We start from the raw sequence: 22,631 nt of genomic DNA, 5'->3' as shown, positions 1-22,631 counted from the left end.
AAAGCCAATTGCTGGGGCTTCAAATAGACTATAAATAATCTCACAGTCCCTCAGCACTATATAAAGATGTATTATATAAAGAATATATTTCAGGAAAATTTAAAAACGGAAAAGAGAATTGTGAGTATGCTGATAAAACCAGTATATTTTGTATTCAACATTTTAAAAACAGTTTTGTTATTTTAATTTGTGGCACACAAAATAAGCACTATGGACATAAACAAACTTTAACCCGCCACTAAAACTGTGTTTTTTACAATAAAAGTGTCCTGAAAAAGTGGGTATTGTCCTAATATTGGTCCGGTAAACCTCTTGGCTGTTTCCCTTTTGGAGAATACAGACATTACATAGAGAAACACCATATTTGTGTGGCACACACACACACACACACACACACACACACACACACACACACACACACACACACGTGCGCGCGCGCGCACGCGCACACACACACACACACAGAACAAAGCCTTGAAATTCACTGAGAGCAGTGGTGCCCAGATGTTTGATTAAACTGCCAAAAAATCAGCAGCAGAGTTCAAGAGGTTTCCAACAACTGTGACGTAGAGGGGGGACATGATCACCACCTGCTTTCATTAATTTCAGAGGTTGTCTCTGAGCACAGGAGTAATTACTGCTGACATTTCAGGAGGCAATATTGCTATTTGGCAGCGACACAGTGGGAATGACTGCACCTGAAGGCAGCGGTCAGTCATTCAATGGCCCTGATTTATTAAAAGGAGGTACCAGTGTTGCTGAGACTTCTTCTCATAATGCATATTTTTCTCCCCTGATTCAGATGATGTTTTATTTATAGGGCAATTGAATTGCTTTTTTATATTATTAAAAGTACATTTTACTGGAAAGAAGTTTGTATCACAATGAAGCCTGAAACACAGATTCAACTGGTAATGAGGATCCATTGGACAAAGATCAGTGATAATGAAGGTCATATCTATTATTAAGCAACAGAAACATTATTTTAACTAACCCGGACAACCATTTATTTCTAATATGCTAGGGTTATTAAAGTTCAAGGTTAAAGGCCCTGAAAGCCGTTTTTTTCCTGAATCATCTGCTTCTTTCTTGTTGTTTTCTTGTATTTAAAACAGTGATGCTGTACATGCTATTTGATCAAAACTATTAAATGGAAGAGGAGAAGAGTTGATCACTTGTATCAGCCTCCCCCCTGCTGGACATACCAACTAATACATCAAGATCTACAAAATAAAACCTATTTTATGTGTATAAAAGACCGTAAACAGTCAAAGCAATCTTTATATATTTTATTACATACTTGTTCAGTTCTTATCAGTTTTTGGTTAATGAATCTGTGAAGTATTGATAAGCAATGAAGCCAATAATAATGACAGAGGACACACACATGTGCACCCAAAGAGAGAACAGATAAAAACAGTCCATCAGGTGTGCTAAACAGTTATTTAAACAATTCATATAATATGCTCTGCAGTCCTCCACTGTTTTGAATGAAAATGTTACAGTGACAGGTCCTTTTCTATGTTGGAGTTCCCAGTTAAAACCAATTATAATGCTGTCTCATAAATAAATCACTCTAATGCTGCTACATTTCCATTTCAGTTGGTTTATATACAAAACTGAAAGTCATATCATTGTGTGCAGTGCAGTGTGTGTGGGGGAACTTTGATGCTTTTAGTACTCAGGAGGACCTTCCAGAAACTATTTATTTGGCATTAGCTGAAGAGGCCCCAAATGTCACTTAGTAACAACCAACAAGCTGTGGATGATCACTGTGTAATAATCCACAAGTAAGCAGCAGCATTATCCTGATTATGTTGGATCAGTAACACAGGCGTCGGAATAAATCCTGTTTTGACTAGACAGCAGACTTTCAATCAGTGCGGTGCAATCACTGGAAAACTGGACATCCCCTGCCCTGGCCTCTGACATGCACACACTGTTTGAGTTTCTTCTTTGGTGACTAGACCCAAGGTGTTAAGAAAAGGGCACTCTGTTTCTATTTCATGTGTTTGGATAAAAGTGTTATAAAAATGGACAATGGTCTCGTTGTTTATCTACAATAGCACAGTATCTTGTCCAAAACTGATAATCTGTAATATTTAATTAAGTGGGTCTGCTTTTTGTTTGAATTGTTTCTTTAAAAAAAAAGATTGAAAGACAGTGAAGGATGGAACAATAAACGAGAAGAAGCATGCTTTGTGTGAATACAATAAAAAAGCACAAGTTTCTTATTCTTATATTTTTTATTCTCCAGCAGATGGCCTCAGTAACACACCTCGGCTCACAAAGAAAATAAAAATAATTCCTTCAAACCAAACAGCTGACTTTTTCTATTTGAATTGTTTGTATCCGGGAGGTTTCACCACTCTAGTCCTCCATTTACGCATGAGTAACATTCACCCACTTGCACAATCAACAGTTAATGAATCATATAGTCTGTTAAACTTCCCTAAAACTTGATATTTTCCCATCAGTGACAGTGAGGATTTGGTTTAAATAGACAATAAGCCTGTCATTGAGATAAGTATCACTACTGACAGCCATGGTTTGTTCTAATAATCTAATCCATGTGTAGTTTCCCTCCTGGTTTTAATATGCCATGCTTCACTGTCAGTGGTGTAAACAAGTAAGGAACATTGACTTCTACTCCACTTCAATTCAAAGGTATTTTGATGCTAATGCTATTTTACTATACTTGTAGTATTTCTACTCTGGTATTTTCTACTTTTACTTAAATACAATTTCTGAGTACTTCTTCCACCCCTGTTCACTGTAAATCGGACACAGTGACTGCCGTCGGTCCTTGATGACCCACCGTCTGCACATTTCCGAAAGCTTACGGAGATTCACCGAGCAGCGACCCCTCCCTCCTCCTCCTCCTACTCCTCCTACTCCTCCTCGCTACAGCTACTCTCCCCTCGGCTTCACTCCGAGGAGGAACCCGGTGCCCCCCGGCTGATCGTTTCCAATTACGTTACCCCAAGATGGAGGTTTGCAGATGGCACTGCTAGCTACTACGAGTCTCCGTGTCTTTAATCAAGCTTTTCTCGGGACAGAAGTGATTTTGTGCCATCTTTCTATCGTGTGTTTTGGGGGATCTACTTGGGAGACTCTGAGCTCCAGGTCCGGGTTGTGGCAACCATGAGCTCCGGGGAAGGAGCGGAGGAAACGACGAAGGACGCTGGAGAAATTGCGGCGTTCTTCAAGAACGGTAAGCCGAAAAAGGAGATGGATAGTCGGAGTAGTATTTACTGAGAAGCTGCTCCTCTTGGTGCACAAATTAGGGACATTGGGTGCTCGTGCAGGGAAAAATAGGGATTAAAATGCCCAATTACTGTTGTGAATGAAGTGTACAACATATAGCAATGACTAACGTAGTCGTGGAAATCTCTTAACATGTGTTTCTTGAATGCATTTATCAAACAAACGCTTCAGTATTTGATTCAGAGTAGTGTAGCCAGGGCAACGTTAGCTACATCGCTAATTTTCCAAGTTCCATCTTCGGACACCTCCCCTAGATTTGTCAAAGCTCTCCGTGTACTTTTCTTTAAAAATACATTATTCTGTGTTTTTATCTTTCCATGACACTCCTTAAACTCGTTAACACCACTGACAGGTGTGAAAATGAGGTTGTAACGTGTATGTTTGACCCAGTAAATGTAAGAAAAGAGGAAAACACAAGGACTGCAAACATATGTTTTTCGTACAGCTAGACCCCATCACGATTGAATCCAAGTAACTTTTTCTAATTAAAATGAAAACGTAGATATAAATCCGTATATCGTATATATTATGTTTTTATATATCCAGTGCATAACATGTAGACGTTGCTGAGAGGAAGGAAAATAAGCAGGTCAGAGCTGTCCGATAATGGACTTGGGTGTTCATAACTAGTTTCAATATTAGCTTCCAGTATTAGCCTGTGAGCTAGTGATCCTGAATCAGATTCAGCGAATCCTGGCTGTCTGCTTTGGTTAGCCATGCTAGCTACTTTAGCATCGCTAGCCTGCCAGTGAGTTGACAAAGCTCTCGTGTATCTGAACAGCTTGAATGTGTATTCAATACAAAACATGATACAGTATTGGTGTATTTTAAATCCACTATCCCAATGACTTATTGTTTGTCGTTTTCTGTGCTGTCAGAAAATAGCAGAACTGTGGAAGCAATGTAAACAATACATGGCGTGGCACATAGAGCCTGGGTGTGCACTGTGCAGGATAAGCTAGCTTTGCAACATAGCTATCAAGGCCAAAAAGGGCTGCCTATTATCAATAACACGGTCTGTTGATTGTTATAACACCCGAGAATGTCAGTGACAGTGATTTACACATGAACTATTGCTTATAGACATTATTATATGTGGGAAACTTGCATATTCATGTCGCTAACAATAGCTAAGTAGGCTAATTAATCAGCAAGGACTGTGACTTGAAGTCCCAACACGGGCCTACAGTGATTTTTAAAGGCTGCAACAATGGCTCTTAAACGGGTTTTAAATGAGAATTCAAGTGGTCCTAATAAAAATGAAGGGATCTGGGAAATATATAGATGTTTTATTCTACCCAGCAGACTTTGCATTATGAAACTATGTTAAAGAATGTTTTATTTTCTATTAATTTCCATGTCCATATCAGTGTAAGTGTTTTGTACAAAAATAACACAATATTTGTAATTGGAGTTTCCTGAGATACAGTTGAATGAAATAGTGATCCATGGGTGAATGCCTGTCTATGAGCTTATGGGCTGCACTTGGAAATGCCAGATAACCCTCCAGCTATTTTCAGTGTCAGCTAGCAGTGAATTAGATCCGGTGCCTGTTGTCATGTCTGCCAGTGTCATCATAAAACTCCCCTCTCTTTGGCAGCTTACTTTTTATATGCATTTAAAACAAGTTTATCCATGGATCAATAGCTGAAGCTTGTGCTTTGTATGTGTAGTAGTAGTGGGGAGTTTATTTCGCCAGGTGACATTTGCATAAGTGTGCGATACTCAAATATGAAACTGTGGCATAAGAGAGAAATTGAAAAACAGAACCTAGGAATGCATTCCCAAGCCAAAACCCTGGCAGTTGAAATGCACTGTCACATGTGGGACCTTTTGTGGTGGAAGTGAGATTTTGAAGCAGAGTTGGAGGGGAGTAAACAAGCAGGAGAATGCAGAGTATTGACATCCAGCCTCTGGCTCCTGTGGTTTTGTGTCTAGCGAGATAATAAGCCACAGAGGGAAGTTCAGTATCCGTATTGAGCTGATCCGATGGCTTCCTTTCATGGAGAGAGGCGAGAGGCATCATGTAACTCACTTGCAGCTACACTTTGTATGTTTTGTTGATGGTGCACAGCTGCAGCCCTTCTGCCTCATTGTTAATCAAATCTGCTGCTAATTTGTTGCATAATTAAAAATGTTTAGATATGCCTCCTCTTATTACCACAAGGCCATCTGCTATAGATTCATATTTTAGTTTAGAAATAGCTTTTTATTTACTAATAGAGCACTTAAATTGACTTTTTTTGGTTTGTTTAACAGAAGAAGTGACACTAATAAATTGTTTTTGTCTGTCTTACATTTGTAGAGCAGCAGGGGGGATCCTTCTGAAATAATAAAAAATATATTGTTGATTAAATACAACATGAATCTGTGTCTGTCTTGCATAAAAATACACTTTTATTATTCTGCTGCCGGTGTAAAAAATCCCACAATTATTTAACAATTAGAATGATTAACATGTCAGGCCTGTCTGTACTTGAAGCATTCTCTGCCCATTACTCTCGCTACAGTAATGGACAGACCCGTACTTTGGAAAAAGCAGGCCTTAACCAGACCTCTACTACATCTGATCTTAAACGAGATCTTAACTTAAACCTGACAGTTCATTGGAATCCATTTGTTTGTGTCCTTAAACCTAAACATGTCCCACTGGCACTCAGCTACAATCATAAACCATGTGTTGTCAAAATGCTATCATAAGCTGCTTGAGGACTTTAGGAGTATAGGTTTTTTCCTCCAAAAACAACAGACCTTGTTAAACAAGCCCCTAAAGCTACACTTAGCAATGATTATGTGTCACTGAGCAGGTCCTTATGTTAAATATGACCCACGTTTCTTCAGGTGGTACGGCTGATTATTGTTAGCTGCGGCCTTAGTGTTGTTGTTCTCCCCGAGAGAACCTGGCACCATCAGTACTACTGTTATGTCACTGAGCGCAACACGAGAGTGATTGACAAGACCACCTACATTTGGAGATAATGATAACCGTGGACCGATATTTACTGTACACAGCAGACTGGATTTGGCAAAGAGGGATTAGATTTTTGTTTCTAAAGTACATAATCTGTCTCCATACCGTGTTAAATGGCTGTAGTAACACTTTCCTGCTCTGTGTCTTGTTGGTTCTTTAAAGTTTTGTAAAACTTAACTGGCACTGAATGCATTCAAACCATTTTTGTATTCTTTCTTTGCAGTCACATAGTATTTATATTATTGTCTGCACAAGCAAAACATACAAAAAACCCCCCAAAAAAACAGACAAGGGCTGATTTCTAATCTGAGAAGCAGAGAATACTACAGGAAGTGCACAAAGCAGTTGCTGTACAGTTTTTCAACTCAAACACAGTTTTAAAGTAAGACATCCTTTCTGAAACTCTTTCAGACTCAGAGTTCAACCCGGCAGTGAAACCACCACAGGCCTGCGTATAGTCTACCAATGGCTTTTGTGCAATGAGCTCGTTGGAAGGCTTCAGTGTCACGTTCTGGCTCTCCCCTCCTCTTTGTTTTGCTCGTGATATTCCTCCTTATAGATCTAAGAATCTTGTTTTGACATGCACAGGTTTGAGTGTCTTGCCACAGGCTATGCTTTTCCATTCCCAGCTCCACATCTCTTTTTTCCATCCTTTGGCATTCCTACTCTTCGTCTTTCCCATGTCCTCCCTCTTTGCTTTCTTCCCTTCTCTCTGTCCGACTGCCTGCTGTCCTAGTGTTCGTTCGCCAATGTCTGCTCCATGTTTTCTCCCTCCCTTATTCTTGTCGGCCCTTACAGTCCTAATGCATAATGACAACTTATTAAAAAAAATGCGCTTCCCCTCATCTCTCTCCCCTGCCTTCCAGACTGGAATTAATACCCCGGCCTCAGAGCTCTGAGACGGGGAGTTTTGTTGTGGCATGTTGTCAATCATCAAGTTATTATCTACGCTAAACATATCTTTGGCTACACTGGTGACTAAGAGGCTGATGGAGTGTTGATTTCATAAAGTTATTACTTGTTGATAGTGTGGTATTCACAGTGGGAAAAAAAGGCACTTCATGAATGAAGAGGTTGGGTTGTATGTTTGAATGAGCATTGCAGTGTACGTGTGTTAGTGCAAGAAAGGGGGGAGAGAAATTTGATCCAGGGCTTGCATTTATGACTCAGGCCCATTCACCCAGGATGAGGTCTGCACACACTTACATACACACACACACATGCACTCTACAGACTAATGGATATTGATCCAGGAGATGGAGACTGATTGGGCTCCCTCAGTAAAGGTTTCCTCCAGGCTTAAAGCTGCCAAGTCAGACACACAGCAGAGGCCAAAGCCCTAATGCTGTACAGAGCAGATTCTCTTTATCATCCTGTGTTTATGGGATGGAACTAAGCATAGGATTAGTGCATCACAGGTCTATGCAAACGACTGATTGAAGGGTGGGCTTGTTGTCACTTTGTTTCCCTGCCTTTTTGAAAACAGAGATGTTTTACCTAAGTACTTGACAGGTTGCTCTGAACCTGTGATCAGAGAGAAACTGATAACTCAAGAACATATTGCTTGGGAGAGACTGATTTTAAATTGGACATATGTTCATTTTCCATGCTTTTTCTTTTTTTTGGGAGGGTTCGAGATTGTCTTGCATGTTATGTTTAAAAAAAAACACAATTTGTTTGTAATACTCTCTTTCCTGGACACACATTATCCACCCAATATCTATAACACTCAATTTAGTTAAAAAATGTTTGTTTTCTGATTGAGGGCCTCCCACAAAAACCTGACTTTATTTACTTTCCGTCTTTTAATCCCCTGGTAAGAGCCACACCCCCAAAAACACTGGATACAACATTTCCCACAGTTCAACTTGATAGCCCCTGATGGCATAATCATCTTATTCTATTCTGACATTGGAAAAGACCTTTCAGATTCACTAAAGACAACTGTTTTGTTTTCACAGGCTGATTAGTCATCTTTATTACATGTAATCTGAACGTATGTGTAAATTCAGAGGAGTGCCCCTTCAAACCCCTCAACCAAACCTCAGTTTTGCCAGCCAAGTACTTCCTATATTTGGTAGATTATGCTTTTAACGCAGACTGACGAGACCGATAAAAGGTATTTGATATATGCAATTTTACAACCATTATATTTATCTAATCAATTGAGAGCCTCATACATCTAGTAAGATATTAAAAGATGGTCCAAATTGGTATTGGTGCAGATACTGACCGTCTTAATGAATTGATACTTTTATTTAAGATAAAAACAGAGGTAGAAATGCGCTGCCAAAAAGTGTCAAAGCACAAAAATGATCGCATTGGAAAGAAAAATTTGAAGAAGCTCCAGCTGAGTTATCAGGGGGTAACTCTTTTGGACACTCAGGCGTCATGTGCTCTGCAGTACGAGGGGCTTCATGATAGTCAGCCTCTGTTCTGTCTCAATTGCTTTTCACACTGACTAACACTCATCCATGCTCTGATTTGCCGTTAGCACTGACCCTGGTTCTGTGTCCTCCAGCTCGTCTCCTCACTGTCTTTGTATTGTTAAGGTCACGCCGTACTAACATCTCCCACAGTGAGTTCCATTTGTACACACATGATCAGCTGCAGAATTTCAGGTACCTCACACACACAGCTCTAAGTAACTTCTCTATTGTACATAAGAGACGAGCAGATTTAATAAATGGAAGCCAGCTGGAGGAAAAGATGATGGTTATGAGTGTTTAGTCTTTTATTTAGCCAGGCAACAATGAATGGAAAGCTCGGGGAAAAAGCTTTTTTAGAAAGGGCTGGTGGAGATGAAGATGAAAAATGGGTATATGAAAAACCCTCTGCTCTAACTGTTTCCTTTATTGTGGCTTAAACATATGATGTTTCATTTAGAAAGCCATTCAACCCATAAAATGAAGCACAAATACTCACTGAACACATGGTAACAAGATGAGCCGTGCAGGCATCATTAGTTTCTCAGATCATCATGTCCTTATAAACACATTTTCTGTCATACACTCACATTTCTGTAGAGAAAATGGCTAAACAGTGGTAAAGAAAATGGATCTGTGAAGAGTAAATAATTTAAGTTGCTCTCATTTTCCCTTGAGAAGTTGTGTAAACGCATCATCTTTCTCATGTCTAATAACAGGTGCAGGTACATTAAAATTTAAAGGCAGATTACAGCTAGCCAAGCATGCCAAACCTCCCCCCACCCATCTGCTGTGAGGTCAGTGTGGGAGGGAGGATTGTGATTTTCTTTTTGTTTTTTGTTTGAATTCTCATCTGTTGAAGGCCATTGCAGTGGGATCCAAATGTTGGTCAATCATTAGCATTCAAACCCAGAGTTGCCAGACTTGGTTTAAAGAGAAGAATGACATGGCAGATCAGGATAAGAGCACGTAGTCTGAGACGTATTTATTTTTGAAATGACAGAAACGACCTGCTCGTAAAGCTTGGAGAAACTTTTGGAACCTGTCCTCCTGGTTTCACTAATACAGCAAAAGCAGGCCCAGCACATACATACAAAAAGCTATTGATCTCCCTCAAAGGAAATTGGATTAATACAACTGATTCAGCAACTAGTAATTTAGCTTTAAGCTTCATGTTAGCAGATAATTGCCCATTTTATACACTCAACAGATAGCAAACGTAGCATCATACGCCATATTCATTGTACTTTTAGCTCTGTTTTTGGCCTCCACCAACTGTTGAGATGAATGTCAGAATTTTTTAGCTGCTATATTCAACACTTTCTTCCAAGCTAGTCTCAAACTTTGACTTTCTGTTGGTTCTGAGCTGTTAGTGTATAAAAACGATGCTGAAAAAAGTGAAACTAATCTCTAAATTTGCATCACAGATGGCAATAAAAAAGGCTTTAAAGACTCCTAAATGCACAGCAACGACGTACGTGGCAACTGGGTTTAACATTTTGCAAACACATTCAAATATAGATATTCGTGGAATACATTTTAAATGTTAAATGATTGATTAAAGCACCTTTTATTGTTAAACCCGATGAGTTTTTCAGAAACTTAATTTGTATCCGGTTGACTTTTCTTGGAATACTTTTGGTTGAATGCGTTCTTTGCTAAACTGATGCCAAGTTTGCGCAATATATCATCCTGCTCAAGGCATTTGCTGCTAATGCGTATCATTTCACAGGCTTGTCAGGACTGGGCATCGGGGTCGTGTTTACTTTGGCATTAAAATGATCCACACTGTTTAGTGGACATAACATTGAAATCTGTAAACCACAATCTACTAATATATATAATGCAGACCAGGTAGAGATCAGTTTCAATGAAGTGAAATGTTAATTAAGTTATTGATGTAAATAGATAAATAGCTGACATAAATACGTTTTTTGGGGACTGCCATGGTACCACCGGCGGCGCCAGAGTATTTGTGTTGGGTAATCTATGGTAGGTCTAACCCATACAGTGGTGGGGCTCAAGTCAGTATTTGCAATGTAATTACATACACGCTATATCGCCCCCCCCGTGACAGTGAAACGCCACGCGTGAGGTTTAGATTATTTCCCTGTCTCAATCCAAATTGAACTGTATGAAATAAAAAGGCACATTTGTCTTGTAGTAAATAAAAAGGGCGACCTGGAGCCAATCAATTTTTTGAAATACTAACATAAAATACACATTCTGGTGCTCTCTTGAGAAGAAAAATAAATACATCTATTACTACACATTTAAAAAAATGAATGCCATTTTAGTTTTTTGTTACTTTGTTCTGAAAACTGAAACTGCCGCTCCTCACAGAGAGAAGAGGGAAGAGGCTGTGTGAATGACTTTACATTGTGGATAAGGGTGGATAGCCCCCATTGTTCTGTGTGTCAAAATGAAAGACAGCCAACACACCTATCAATCATCAAACCGTGGGGTCTTATCTCAAAATCAACACGTAATGTTGTATCAATGTATATCGAGATGTACTACAGCAAAAGTATTCTCCGTCAGGACTTCCTGCAACAACACCACGCCGTTACCGTGATTCTGATTGGCCAGAAGACATTATCAAAGATGTTCTATTGAGAAGACGATCACTACGTGACAAAAGTTTTCAAAACCGTTTCTAGTCTTCGGTATTTCCAGACAAGTGGCTACTGGAATCAATCCTACTAACTGCTGTCTGTGCAATTTATTACGCGCGTTGGCGGACTTTATTGTGCTTACTTTAACATCATTTTTCATGGTGGGGCTAAGCCATTTCTTGGTATGGCTGGGGTAGGCTACAGCCATACCCTGGCGCCGCCACTGCACGGTACTAAGACACAGATTGGGGTCCAAAGCAGAAATGGTCGGAAAACCTGACCCACAGATGTCTGGTTAGTCTAAACACAAATCTTTCAATCAGGACATGGCCAGAGAAGCCATTAAGTCAAATGAATGACAGAGCTGGAGTCCTTTTGTAGCCCGAAGCATGTATGATGTCAGCGTTATACCACAGTAATACAACCCTAAACCAGAACAAAAAGCACCGGATTGCATTTCAGGGAGAAAAACATTCACTTCCCGGTCAGATGCTTGCAAACAAGTTTTGTGTCTCTCTTTGTTAGTAGATATGTTATACATGGTAAAGAGCGTCCTGTAACAGTTTACCATGAGTTTAGTGTATGATTTGAAAAGGGACATATCAATTGATCCTCTGTGTAGCATACTTATGCTGCAATAAAGTCATTGCAGAAATGGGTTAAAGGTCCCCTATTATACTGTTTTTCATCAATATATTATAGGTCTCAGATATATACAAAACATGTCTGAAGTGTTTGCCTCCAAACACCAAACAGATCATTGCAGCATCCCATAATCCCCTCTGTTTCAACCCTGTTTCAAAAGTGCTGATTCTCTGTCTGTTACTTTAGATGAAAATAAGGAGCCACTCCCCACGCCCCTCTGAGAGATATTTGGTTAAAAAGAACACAATGGTGCTCTAGGAGGAGATTCAGGTGATACGGTTGGCGGGGGGGGGTTACTAGGGATGGGTATCGTTTGAAATGTATAGATTCTGATTCTGATTGAAGTTCTGCTTATCGATTCCGGTTCTTATCGATTCCCCGTTTCGATTCCAAAATTGTAAAAGAAAGAGGTCAAACGTTTAGATAACAAAAATATCTTTATTCTTTTAAGCTTTAACTGACATTTTTACAAATAAAAAATATACATACAATACAAATGTATTACACTTACACTTTGCACAATAGCTGTGCTTTATTTTAACTGAGCTATGCCTGTGGCAAGCTATTAACAGTCATTACACTGTGCCTTGTCTTTTTCTTTTTGAGTGTAGTGGAGCCTCACTTTAGAGCGTTTACCGCGATCCATCTTTGGTGTTATGAAGTGACTGAGCTCGTGAACTGTCTACAGGAGAGCGGGGGGAGCCTCGCTGCGGGGCAACTGTGGACCTCTGTCGCCGCAACTTACATGATGCTGTTTTAAAAAATTAAGGGCGGTGCCGGCCGTCAGCGTACCGAGCCGGCCGTCACCATACCGAGCCGGCCGTCAACGGCTCGCATGACGACCGGCCTTTCTTTGATTCTCCAGAACACACAGAGGGCCAGTCCGCCCTTACCCTGGCTGTATTCAACCAGGTGACGGTGGAATACAGGGTCTACCGCGTTTAGGAACCGTTAAGCAGAACCGAAATTGTGTATTTTGTATGGGTACCCGGCATTTTCTTATCGGTTCTCATCTGGAACCGAGTTTCGGTTCCCAACCCTAGGGGTTACCTTGGTTGGTGATTGGCTAATGGTTACACAAGCCAAAAAATCGTTATGACATCACAAAGTGGCCAAAATCTGATCAGCTCATTTTCAGACAGGTTTTTATATAAATGGATCAGGACAAAAAGAGAGAGAATCTTTTTTCCTGAAACTTTCAGAATCTCTTTACACAGAGGGGACACATGTTGATGTAGAAGAGACATGAAAAAGTGGATTTTGCATAATAGGTGACCTATAAATTATATTTCCATAGATACATATGTTACTATTAAACATGTATCACTGAGAATACAATATTTTGATGCCAGAGAGTCAGTATTTTATAAATAATCTAGTGAGCAGATTGCAGATAGTCTTAAAGGGTAGGGAGTGTGTGGGAAAACAGAAAGCCCAACGACTGTTTTAACAACAAATCTGCTCATTTGAACAGAAATGCTATATACAAGGTTATTGGAAAGCAGAGCTATGCACCAGCAGCACAAGCCCCTTACCCTGTTGGTGTGTGAGTGGTGGTGGGATGTTGTCAGCTCTAACAACATTAGGCATGTTAGAGGTGAGAGTTCATTGGATTACACGGGTTGACCTAATCTGATCTGGTGTTTATTCTCTGGGATTACTTTGTGTGTTTTCCTGTAAAGGCGTTGAGGTAGAGAGGTGGATTTGCACATGTTTGCACACATGCACACAGAAAAAAAATACTAAAACAATACTTTTTTTTAATACTTTGCTTTAAGGAATATCTACTTTCCCCTAATACCTACGCAAAAAGGTTAAAGGAATCGTTCGGCATTTTGGGATGTGGCCCAAAATCCGACCACTTTCGTTTTAAAGGGAGTATTACGTGTCAGATTATTGGTTGTTGGGAATCTCTGTTTGTTGCCAAATAATTGCCCTTTTTAAACTTTTTTTTTTAACGGATTGATCAAACAAGACATTATATGGATGTTTTTTTAGATGTTCTGGTAGGTGGATTTTACTACCTTCAGACAGAGCTATGCTAACTGTTTTTATCTGGTTCCAATCTAAGTTAACCATTATGTCTTATGTCTGTGGCATAATATTTAATATACATGTATGAGAGTCGTTTCTCTTCAGAAGAAATTAATGAAAGGTTACATCCCACATCTTAAACTATTCCTTTAAATATTGTGCATACTCAAGCTTAATGAAGTAGAGTATACAATTGTTAACACTTTAATCAAGAAGTATTTGATCAAAGAATCAGCACAAAACTATTATGAACTTTCTTAACCAACTTTCAGGACTTAGTTTATATGTAACTAAGTGCGATGGAAATGTTTGGGAGGGTATCAAAGACAGTATTAAACAATAAGGCTGTGTATACTTTTGAGGCCCCATTAACAGTGTAACTAAAAAAAGAATTATTCACAATAAAGACTCTATCTGTGCTATAGATACATGTTAAATCCTGCTTTTATTTACACCAAGAAAGGCTCGGTTGGCAGTCTAATCACCATGGTAACAACAGCCATACCATGTCTTCTGGGTCTTTACTAACAAGCCTATGTAAACTGGGTCGCCAAAGACACGTGCTATCATTAAAGCTTTACCACACACACACACACACACACACACACACACACACACACACACACACACACACACACACACACACACACACACACACACACACACACACACACACACACACACACACACACACACACACACACGCACACACACACACACGCGCGCACAAACACGCACGCACGCACACGCACACACACTGACACACACACACACACACACACACACACACACACACACACACACACACACACACACACACACACACACACACACACACACACACACACACACACACACACACACGTTTCCACCCTGACACAGACTAGATAAGACCAAAGGTCAGCTGATAAGAGCTCATATGGACGTTCCCTTTCTATGGTCTCGATGTAGGCCATTGAGTTGAATGACTGATCGTATGCTGCATTTGGATGCATTGAAAACAACATTTGTACACGTGCTGCAACTCAAATTCACCTACAAATCACATAGCTGTCAATCAGAATACTCAGGGCAAGCAGAGCGTTTAAACATAGGAATTTAGAGATGAAAAGCATTGAGGGGCAATTTACTTTGGCTAGTAATATTTTTGTGCTGATGGATAAGAGGTATTTAAAAGTATAATATAATAATATCAAATTAAGTCTTTCAGTCAATTAACAAGGGAATTTTAGCATTAGGATGTTTGTCAGATGTGTAAATAAGAGTTTTTGGCTTGTTCGAATCCCCTCTCAGGAGCCATTTTAACACACACACATAAACACATGCACGCACGCGCACACACGCGCACACAAACCTCTCGCCTCTCTGTGTCTTAAAAAGTAGCATGTCCCACTTTTCCCTCATCTGCTGTGCTCTTCGTCAGTAATCTCTCCGGCGTGATATAGCTAATTGGTGTGAGCTCGGGGAAAATTTGCCGCCCCACCACCGTCTTTGTGAAAACAAGCTGGAACGAGAGAGGGAAAACCGCGGAGGGGGCAGAGAGGAAAATAGAGGGAAGATGGAGAAGATGGGAGGTAGGTCGCGAGGGAGGCGGGGTACGCAGGTTTACAATTGGCCGCGAAGTCACGTGTGCTGATAACCATTTTCTTAACGCACTCTTGTAAAAGGAGCATAAACAATAAGCCTCACAGTGAGTGAATGATTTTATTATCCTCTCAGAGGGAAATAAGGAAGTCTATTCAGCTCAGGTGGACGGGAGAAAGTGAAAGACGGAGCGAGACCTTGGAAAGATAATGAAGGGAGGAGGAGTGTAGCTGTGTGCCAAGCTGTGTTAACAGAGTTTCTACTGGTTCATGAAAGAGGTCAGTAAAATAATTGAATCAGCTTGTAAATTGATTAGGATCAGTGTGAAAGATTTGCCAGAATGTTCTCCTATTTTGAAAGTAGAAAGCGACACGCAGAGAGATTGAACCAAACTAGGACAAGTCCTGAAAGACCATTGTACTCCATTTTTCTTTGGGTCTCCAGTGCATTCAAAAGTGCAATCTCACCGTTGCCCTCCCCATCTCGCTCACTTTCTCTTCCTACGTCTCTCCCCTTTTCTCTCCTGCTAAGGGCCGGGAACTCAGGGAAATTGATCCACTGTAAACCTCACAGTCAGTGGCCTTTTGTGTCCCAAAGCAAAGGCTATGGACCACTGAGTTCCTTGAAAGGGTCCCAGAGGTCCAGAGGAAAAAAATGAAGAGCAGTTAAAAGCCATGGTCTTTGGTCCTGATCTTTAGGGCCGAGCCAAGCTTTTTTTATCCAAAGAGGGACTCTTTTGCACCTGGGATCTCAGGGGAGGGCAGATAACCACATGGTTGGACAGAAAATGGTCAGTTTTCAACATTAGGACTGAAAACGGAGTAATATTGGTTCAACAAAACAAAGAGTTTCACAGTTTGTATTTCTTGTCCTATCGTTAAGAAGAATATTGATGTATTTATCTATCATAGACATAGTGAGTCCGCCAAGTGTTAATCTCGCAGCTGTTTAAGATTTAGTCTTCCTAGTCTGTTTGTCTTTGGATGAAACCGGCTGTGCCACATTTCCTAGCGTTTTGGTACTGATGTATTCAGTCTTTAACTGGAATGAAGAAGAACTGGCTAGCTTCAATAATCAATCACTTCAGGGTTACAGAGACAAACACTGTGACTGTTGGACCAAACCGAACGCTTGTTGAATGACTGACTAAATGTACGCTAACTTGCAGAAACAATCATTTTATATAATGCCATGACATCAAACTGTGTTTAATGTGGACCGGCCACTTCTGACGGATCCGCTAAATTAAGATCAGTATCACAGATCTGGATCCGACATGCCGGATTGCTTCATCCGTAGCAAGGAAAAAAGCAAATATATCATGGTCCTAAGATGTGGTTAAAGAGGAACTGCACCAATTTCATGCATTCATTCTGATACTTTTAGAAGAAAATAGAACAATTCTATAGTGTTTTCTATTAGATTTTAATGTTAGAGTCAGGCTGCATCCAAAGTAATATGTTTTCTTTTTAAAACACAAAGCTTTTGCTATATACACACCCAACTACCAAAATACCAGCTTTCTCAAAACATCTAAAATGACGACTTTTGAAAACACTGCTCATGGTGTCTTTTGCTGAGTTCTAGTCTGGACAGATGGTAAAAGAGATGTTTTAAAGCAGGGATGTCAAACTCAATTTCATTACGGGCCACATCAGCATCATGGTTGCACTCAAAGGGCCGGTTGTAACTTCAAGACTATATAAATATACATATATAAATATATAATATATATAAAATAATGTATTATATTACATGATTGCCTCTGCATTGGATTATTATCGGATAGGGTAATAACTTCATAATTAACTACGTCTGAAAGCAGAAGTCTAGGGCAAATAATTGCAAGTCTCTTCAGTGTGCATGTCACAAAATGATTTAAAAAGAAAAGCCAAATTCTGAAGAAAAAAAGTCTAATTTGAGATGCATTGTGGGGCATGTAGTTTATGGGCAATGTGCTTCTGTAAAGCGGCATGTAACTGTATAATACACATATGATATTCTTTGCAAGCTCTTGTGGGGCCGCATGAAATGAAGTCGCGGGCCGGATTTGGCCCCCGGGCCTTGAGTTTGACACCCCTGTTTTAAAGGATGAAGCAGACACCTACAAATGCTTCCTTTTGAGTCTCCTTTCCTGATTTATCACACCCCTGTCAAACAACCTTTCTCCTGAATAAAACACCAGCCTTGACTAATATTGGTAAATGTAACATGAATAATAAATTACAAGCAATTGTGTTGTTTTAGCTAGCAGCTGTTGCGCTGTTGGATAGATTTGCATCAATTACCCTGTCCTATCAGCCCTACATATTGCACACACATGCCCAGATTACCTGAAAAACAATTATATATGCGATTTAGGTGTGTCAGTATGGACCAAGACTATTTCTGATATTATACCAAAATGCTTGTGAGACCAATGAGAGTTTTTGCTCAAAACATTAGTGTGGTTGAAGCCTAAGAATCTGACCGGGACTCTTTCTCTACCTGTACCTCAACGCCTTTAATCAAACCTAGTTAGCTTTGAACTGCTGACCATCATAGCCGAACCATAGCAACGAGAGGAGCCCCAGTTGCAGAAAAAAAATGGCTTCTATAGAAATCAATTTCACCACTCTAATCGCCTTGTTTGACCAAGAGGTTATCTCTGGGAGGTGAAATACCAACTTACACCGAGATAACAAAAACACAAAAGTATTTCATTATCATCTGAAGTTCAATATTTCCTACCACTTGACATCCTACATGTTTCGCTCTCCCCACTATTATCTTACCACCTACAGTTTTTACCTGGCACCAGCAAACTCTTAAAAGGGCGATCCCTCAGGTAATATATTGTGAAATGTGTTGTTCATGGCCCTTGACATTCAAATGTTTGCTAAACCCCTACAGCAGTGTCTACTCTCTCCAAAGACAGCCTTGACAGCAGGGGTATTGCTCATTGTTGCTGTGCCTCGCGCCTCATTTTAGTCAGACAATAGGTATGTTTAAATGAAAGAGGGTCTTTCCTACTGGCGTATGAGTCAAACGATGAGTGTGCTTGCCGAGAAGGGAAAGGCAGGGGCCCACAGAAAGGGTGGTCTTGTGTTAACGTGGGCTCAGAGACAGAAGCAGTGTGTGTCGGGACAAGAGGGAGCTGTCTGCGGAGGGGAACTCAGTTTTGGATACAGTAAAGCTAGTGTTCAGCAGAGCGGAGGTCTAGGTGAGTTCACTGTACGAGTGTTTGCATGTTTTGGAGAGGTGGGATGTGTTATGGGATTGGGACCATTGCATTTTAGTTCCTCAACTGTCGTTGGATGTGTGTCTGTTTATCCAAAGAGCTAGGCTGACGTTTTTAGTGGTGGGCTTATCCTACTATGGTCTGCAACAAAATTGTCTCTCTGTGTGTGTGTGTGTGTGTGTGTGTGTGTGTTTGCACATTGTGTTGCATTGTTGGAGAAGCCTGTGACATAATTACTCTGTAGCTATGTTAGTTTGACAATAAAGAACCTTGAACCTTGTTGTTGAATTCAACCTCTGCTTTAACGGTCCCATCTCAGAGGAAAAGTCTCCATTCACAGCTTCTTTCTATGCACACATACAATGCATTTTATCTCCTTTTTGTCCATGAGTGTTTGACTTCTGGCTAAGCTACAACTCTGATTGTTTACACTGCGATAAGATGTGGGCAACCACTACTGTAGTCTGGTATTACAATGTTGCACACTGCGGCTTAAGTGGACATCTTTGGCATTACAAATATGTGAAGTATGTGGGTGTTTGGTCTTTCTCGTTCCTTCCTTTTCCCTTCTTTTCTTCTTCATCCCATTCATTCTCTGTTAAGTTCCCAGGTAAACAGCGTTAGAGAAAAAATCCTTTGAGATCGTTGCACTTCTCTTCCTGGGCCATGTTTATATGAGCTTTTTCCTTATAAACATGAGCCCCTGTGGCATTGGCAGTTGTTGCCGGCAAGTCTGCTCATGTATTGTGTTCTCTGATGCTATATGTTCATTAATGCAAACAGCCACCAGCAAAGATATTGCCAAATCATAGCTGTCTATTAAGTTGATCCTAGTATCCACTACAGAAGGGAACCAATTGTCAAATAGTGGAGCACGCCCATCAACTGTTGGCCGGAGCCCTGCAGCGGAGTTACTGTGGAGCGCGATAGCAGAGCGAACAGGAGGGGTAGTTAATCGATCGCAGATGGCGTCGTGCTCGCGGACGGATAAAAAAAGATTAAACCTAAATGGGTCGCGAAATATACTTTAGCGGCCGTTAATATACCTGGGCGGCCCGCCCAAGTAAAGTCTATGTGTGCCTGCTCTTTTCTCTTGCTTCTGAAGGTCAGAGGTCGTGGCCTGTTGCATAAGAAGCTAGACGTGTTGAGTTCTTAGCAAGGCAGATACTTACTGGTAACAAGCCTTGAACCTGGACCCTCCAGTTAACAGACACGGACAGTCCCCCCCTATTTGTGGCAGTTGGCAGCCATACACATGTATGTCAGATTGCAGTATTTGGAATGAAAGGTTTCCCATGTGCTCCTACCATTCACATCAGCACTGTAAATACTTTGCTACGTGAACACTTTCCCGATCGCCACAATGAGAGATTGGAGAGTAGTTGCCTGACGTTGGCGTTCCCAGAGTTTTGTCTTGGCAAAAAACAGATCATTGTTCAGTGTCTTGGTTTCTTAAAATCCTTAAAATCTGCTATTCAAACTGGACTTTCTGGATTGTTTTGTTTTACCGGTACCTAAACGCAACACACACCCACTAACACAAGGGCAGATTTTAAGATCCAGTAGCCACTAAGTCCATTTATCAAGTCAGTTAAATCCAAATGTAATCCATGTTTCTATTTGGTTAATCCACAGTATCCTTTGACCCACATACAACTTGCAGTCATACAAGAAGTCTTTGGTTTCCGTCTATCAATCTGATATAGCAGGAATAAGTTGGATCACACTTCTTTGAGCTTACAAGTACAAACATGTAGGCAAGAGGGTTGTTGTTTTCTGATGCAGTCAACTGAACACAGAAGAGGTATCAACTTACATTTGTTGAAGTTTGACTTTTTTAGGTTTGATTGTAATTACAGCATGCCACTCCCAACTAAAAAACAACAGTGGAAGTCCAGACATTTACAACACAAATGTTTGAGTGCAATGTCAACAGATTTCCGGGTACTTCCAAGAGTGCTATCACCATTGATTTGCATGCGTGTAGAAGTGGATGCTAAATTTGTCACAACTGATGCCGTGTTGGGGTGTGTCATGTTGCATTTTATTTTAGGTGTGTACATGTGAAGGTGCAAAATTATCAGAAAATACTTTTGAAGCCTCTCATGCATGTACATATCCTGATGTTCACTGTTTTTATATGACATTAAACTGAGTATTCTTAGTTTTTGGATTAGAAAAAGACAACTTGGACTATGAGAAACTGGGACACGTTTCCTTATTTCCGAAATGTATAGATCAGAGGAATAATCAAAGAAATTGTGCAGATTAATCGATAAATAAAAAAGTCTATCTCTATAGAGCTATGGAAGCAGTGCATCAATCCTAAACTGCATCTACTACATGTTCAATAGGTCTTGTTAAGTATAAAAATCGACCTACGTCTTCATCCATATTGTTAGATACTTGACAGATCCTATATAGTAGCTTCCCTCTGCCTTAATGCCGTGCTCTGTGGTGTTAAACGGGAAGGAGTGAGCCTGATTCGGAACAGAGGCAGTGTGTTTCACTGAGTCAGCCAGTGCAGCGTCCAGCTTGTTTACATGTTGACAGCACATGACACTGACCATATCTTCCTCTCAGTCACAGCAGGCGATAGGCTCCATCAATAGGTTGATTGTTGCATCCACTGAGAAACCACTGGGCCTCGGTCATGAGGTATAGGGTGATGAGAAGATGACTTCTGCATGCATTGGTCCAACAAGACATGTCCTATTGCTGGTACATTGGTAATATAAATTAGTGATTATGTTGTAGAGGCTAACAGTAGCTAGTTTTTCTAACACCAGTTGTATTTCTCATAAGACTGTGTTTCTAATTAAACTGTTTCCTGTGCTTATGAAATGTTGATACGTTGGCTTTTTGTTTGACTGAACAAACTACAGTTGGACAGTTTTCCATTTGCCATACGTAATGCAATATAACTTCTCTTTTTGCTGTTTAGCAATGCAGCAGATTTCTGGCAGCTGGTACAGACTTTTTGTATTTTGCCACGCCAGCACCGATTGCAATGTCAGCCTGATAGTTTTTGTCCTTAGGGGGGAAAATACATTAACAGCTATTGAATAGATTGGAATACTATTAGGTGCTGACATTCATGACCTCTTCATAATGAACTATAATGACTTTTATGATCCCCTGACATTTTATGTGGTGCGTTTGTACCTTTTTACACTTTAGTTTGTTCCCAAATAATTCCAGTGAAACTAATAACAATACATTTTGCATAAGTTCTACTTGTCAATGAGCAGATATTAGCATGATAACTCACTACATTCAATACAAAGACATTTGTTCATCTTAAATGCCTGCTTAACAATAGTATGTTAGCATGCTAATGATAGCATTTAGCTTGCATCACACTGCCCAAATAAGGCAACACACAGCTAACATGACCATTTTCTCTCATAGTTTGATGTTTTCTTAGCATATTCATAATAGAATGTTCTTATTTTGTTGGATCTTAAGTGTCAGCAAAGCAGTGGGACTACTGGTTAGTGCTGGTAGTACTGTATTAGTGGATATAAAATATGTTTTTTTGGCACAGTGAATTGAACAGCATTGTAATAATGCCCCAAAGTCATCAACAGATATATTCCTGTTAATGCTCCTCTCCATTGCTCCTTATGATGTTTTTATTCTCAAGCTCTATCTCTTTGTTGGTCATAACAATCCAATTTATGTCTGTTTTTACAGATGGATCCCTCCCTAAAGAGCCAAAAGGAGATGTATCGAGTCAGATAGCAGGTAAGACAAGCATAAATAACCCAATCCACGCAATCTAAAGTTTGCTGCTGTTTTTCCATCCCTCAATGTCTGTTTAGTTAGTGTGGCAATCGTAGTAGAACTGACCAAGGCAACACCGAAGG

The 22,631-nt window shown here is 40.2% G+C and overlaps 1 protein-coding gene across 1 annotated transcript in view; it reads left to right on the top strand.

Moving 5' to 3' along the window:
* Positions 1 to 2,918: 2,918 nt before the first annotated feature.
* LOC104962257 (triple functional domain protein-like) overlaps positions 2,919 to 22,631 on the top strand; it is a gene marked incomplete at its 3' end in the record, with an annotated part of 62,543 nt that continues 42,830 nt past the window's right edge. The window contains exons 1-2 of the mRNA XM_010790679.1: positions 2,919 to 3,214; positions 22,459 to 22,509. Coding sequence (XP_010788981.1) covers positions 3,145 to 3,214; positions 22,459 to 22,509 — 121 coding nt within the window. The remainder of the gene's footprint in view (positions 3,215 to 22,458; positions 22,510 to 22,631) is intronic.

Source organism: Notothenia coriiceps, unplaced genomic scaffold (assembly GCF_000735185.1).
Source record: "Notothenia coriiceps isolate Sejong01 unplaced genomic scaffold, NC01 NC01_scaffold00034501, whole genome shotgun sequence".
In the NCBI taxonomy this organism is placed as follows: Eukaryota; Metazoa; Chordata; class Actinopteri; order Perciformes; family Nototheniidae; genus Notothenia; species Notothenia coriiceps.
This window is presented reverse-complemented; position numbering and strand designations above follow the sequence as displayed.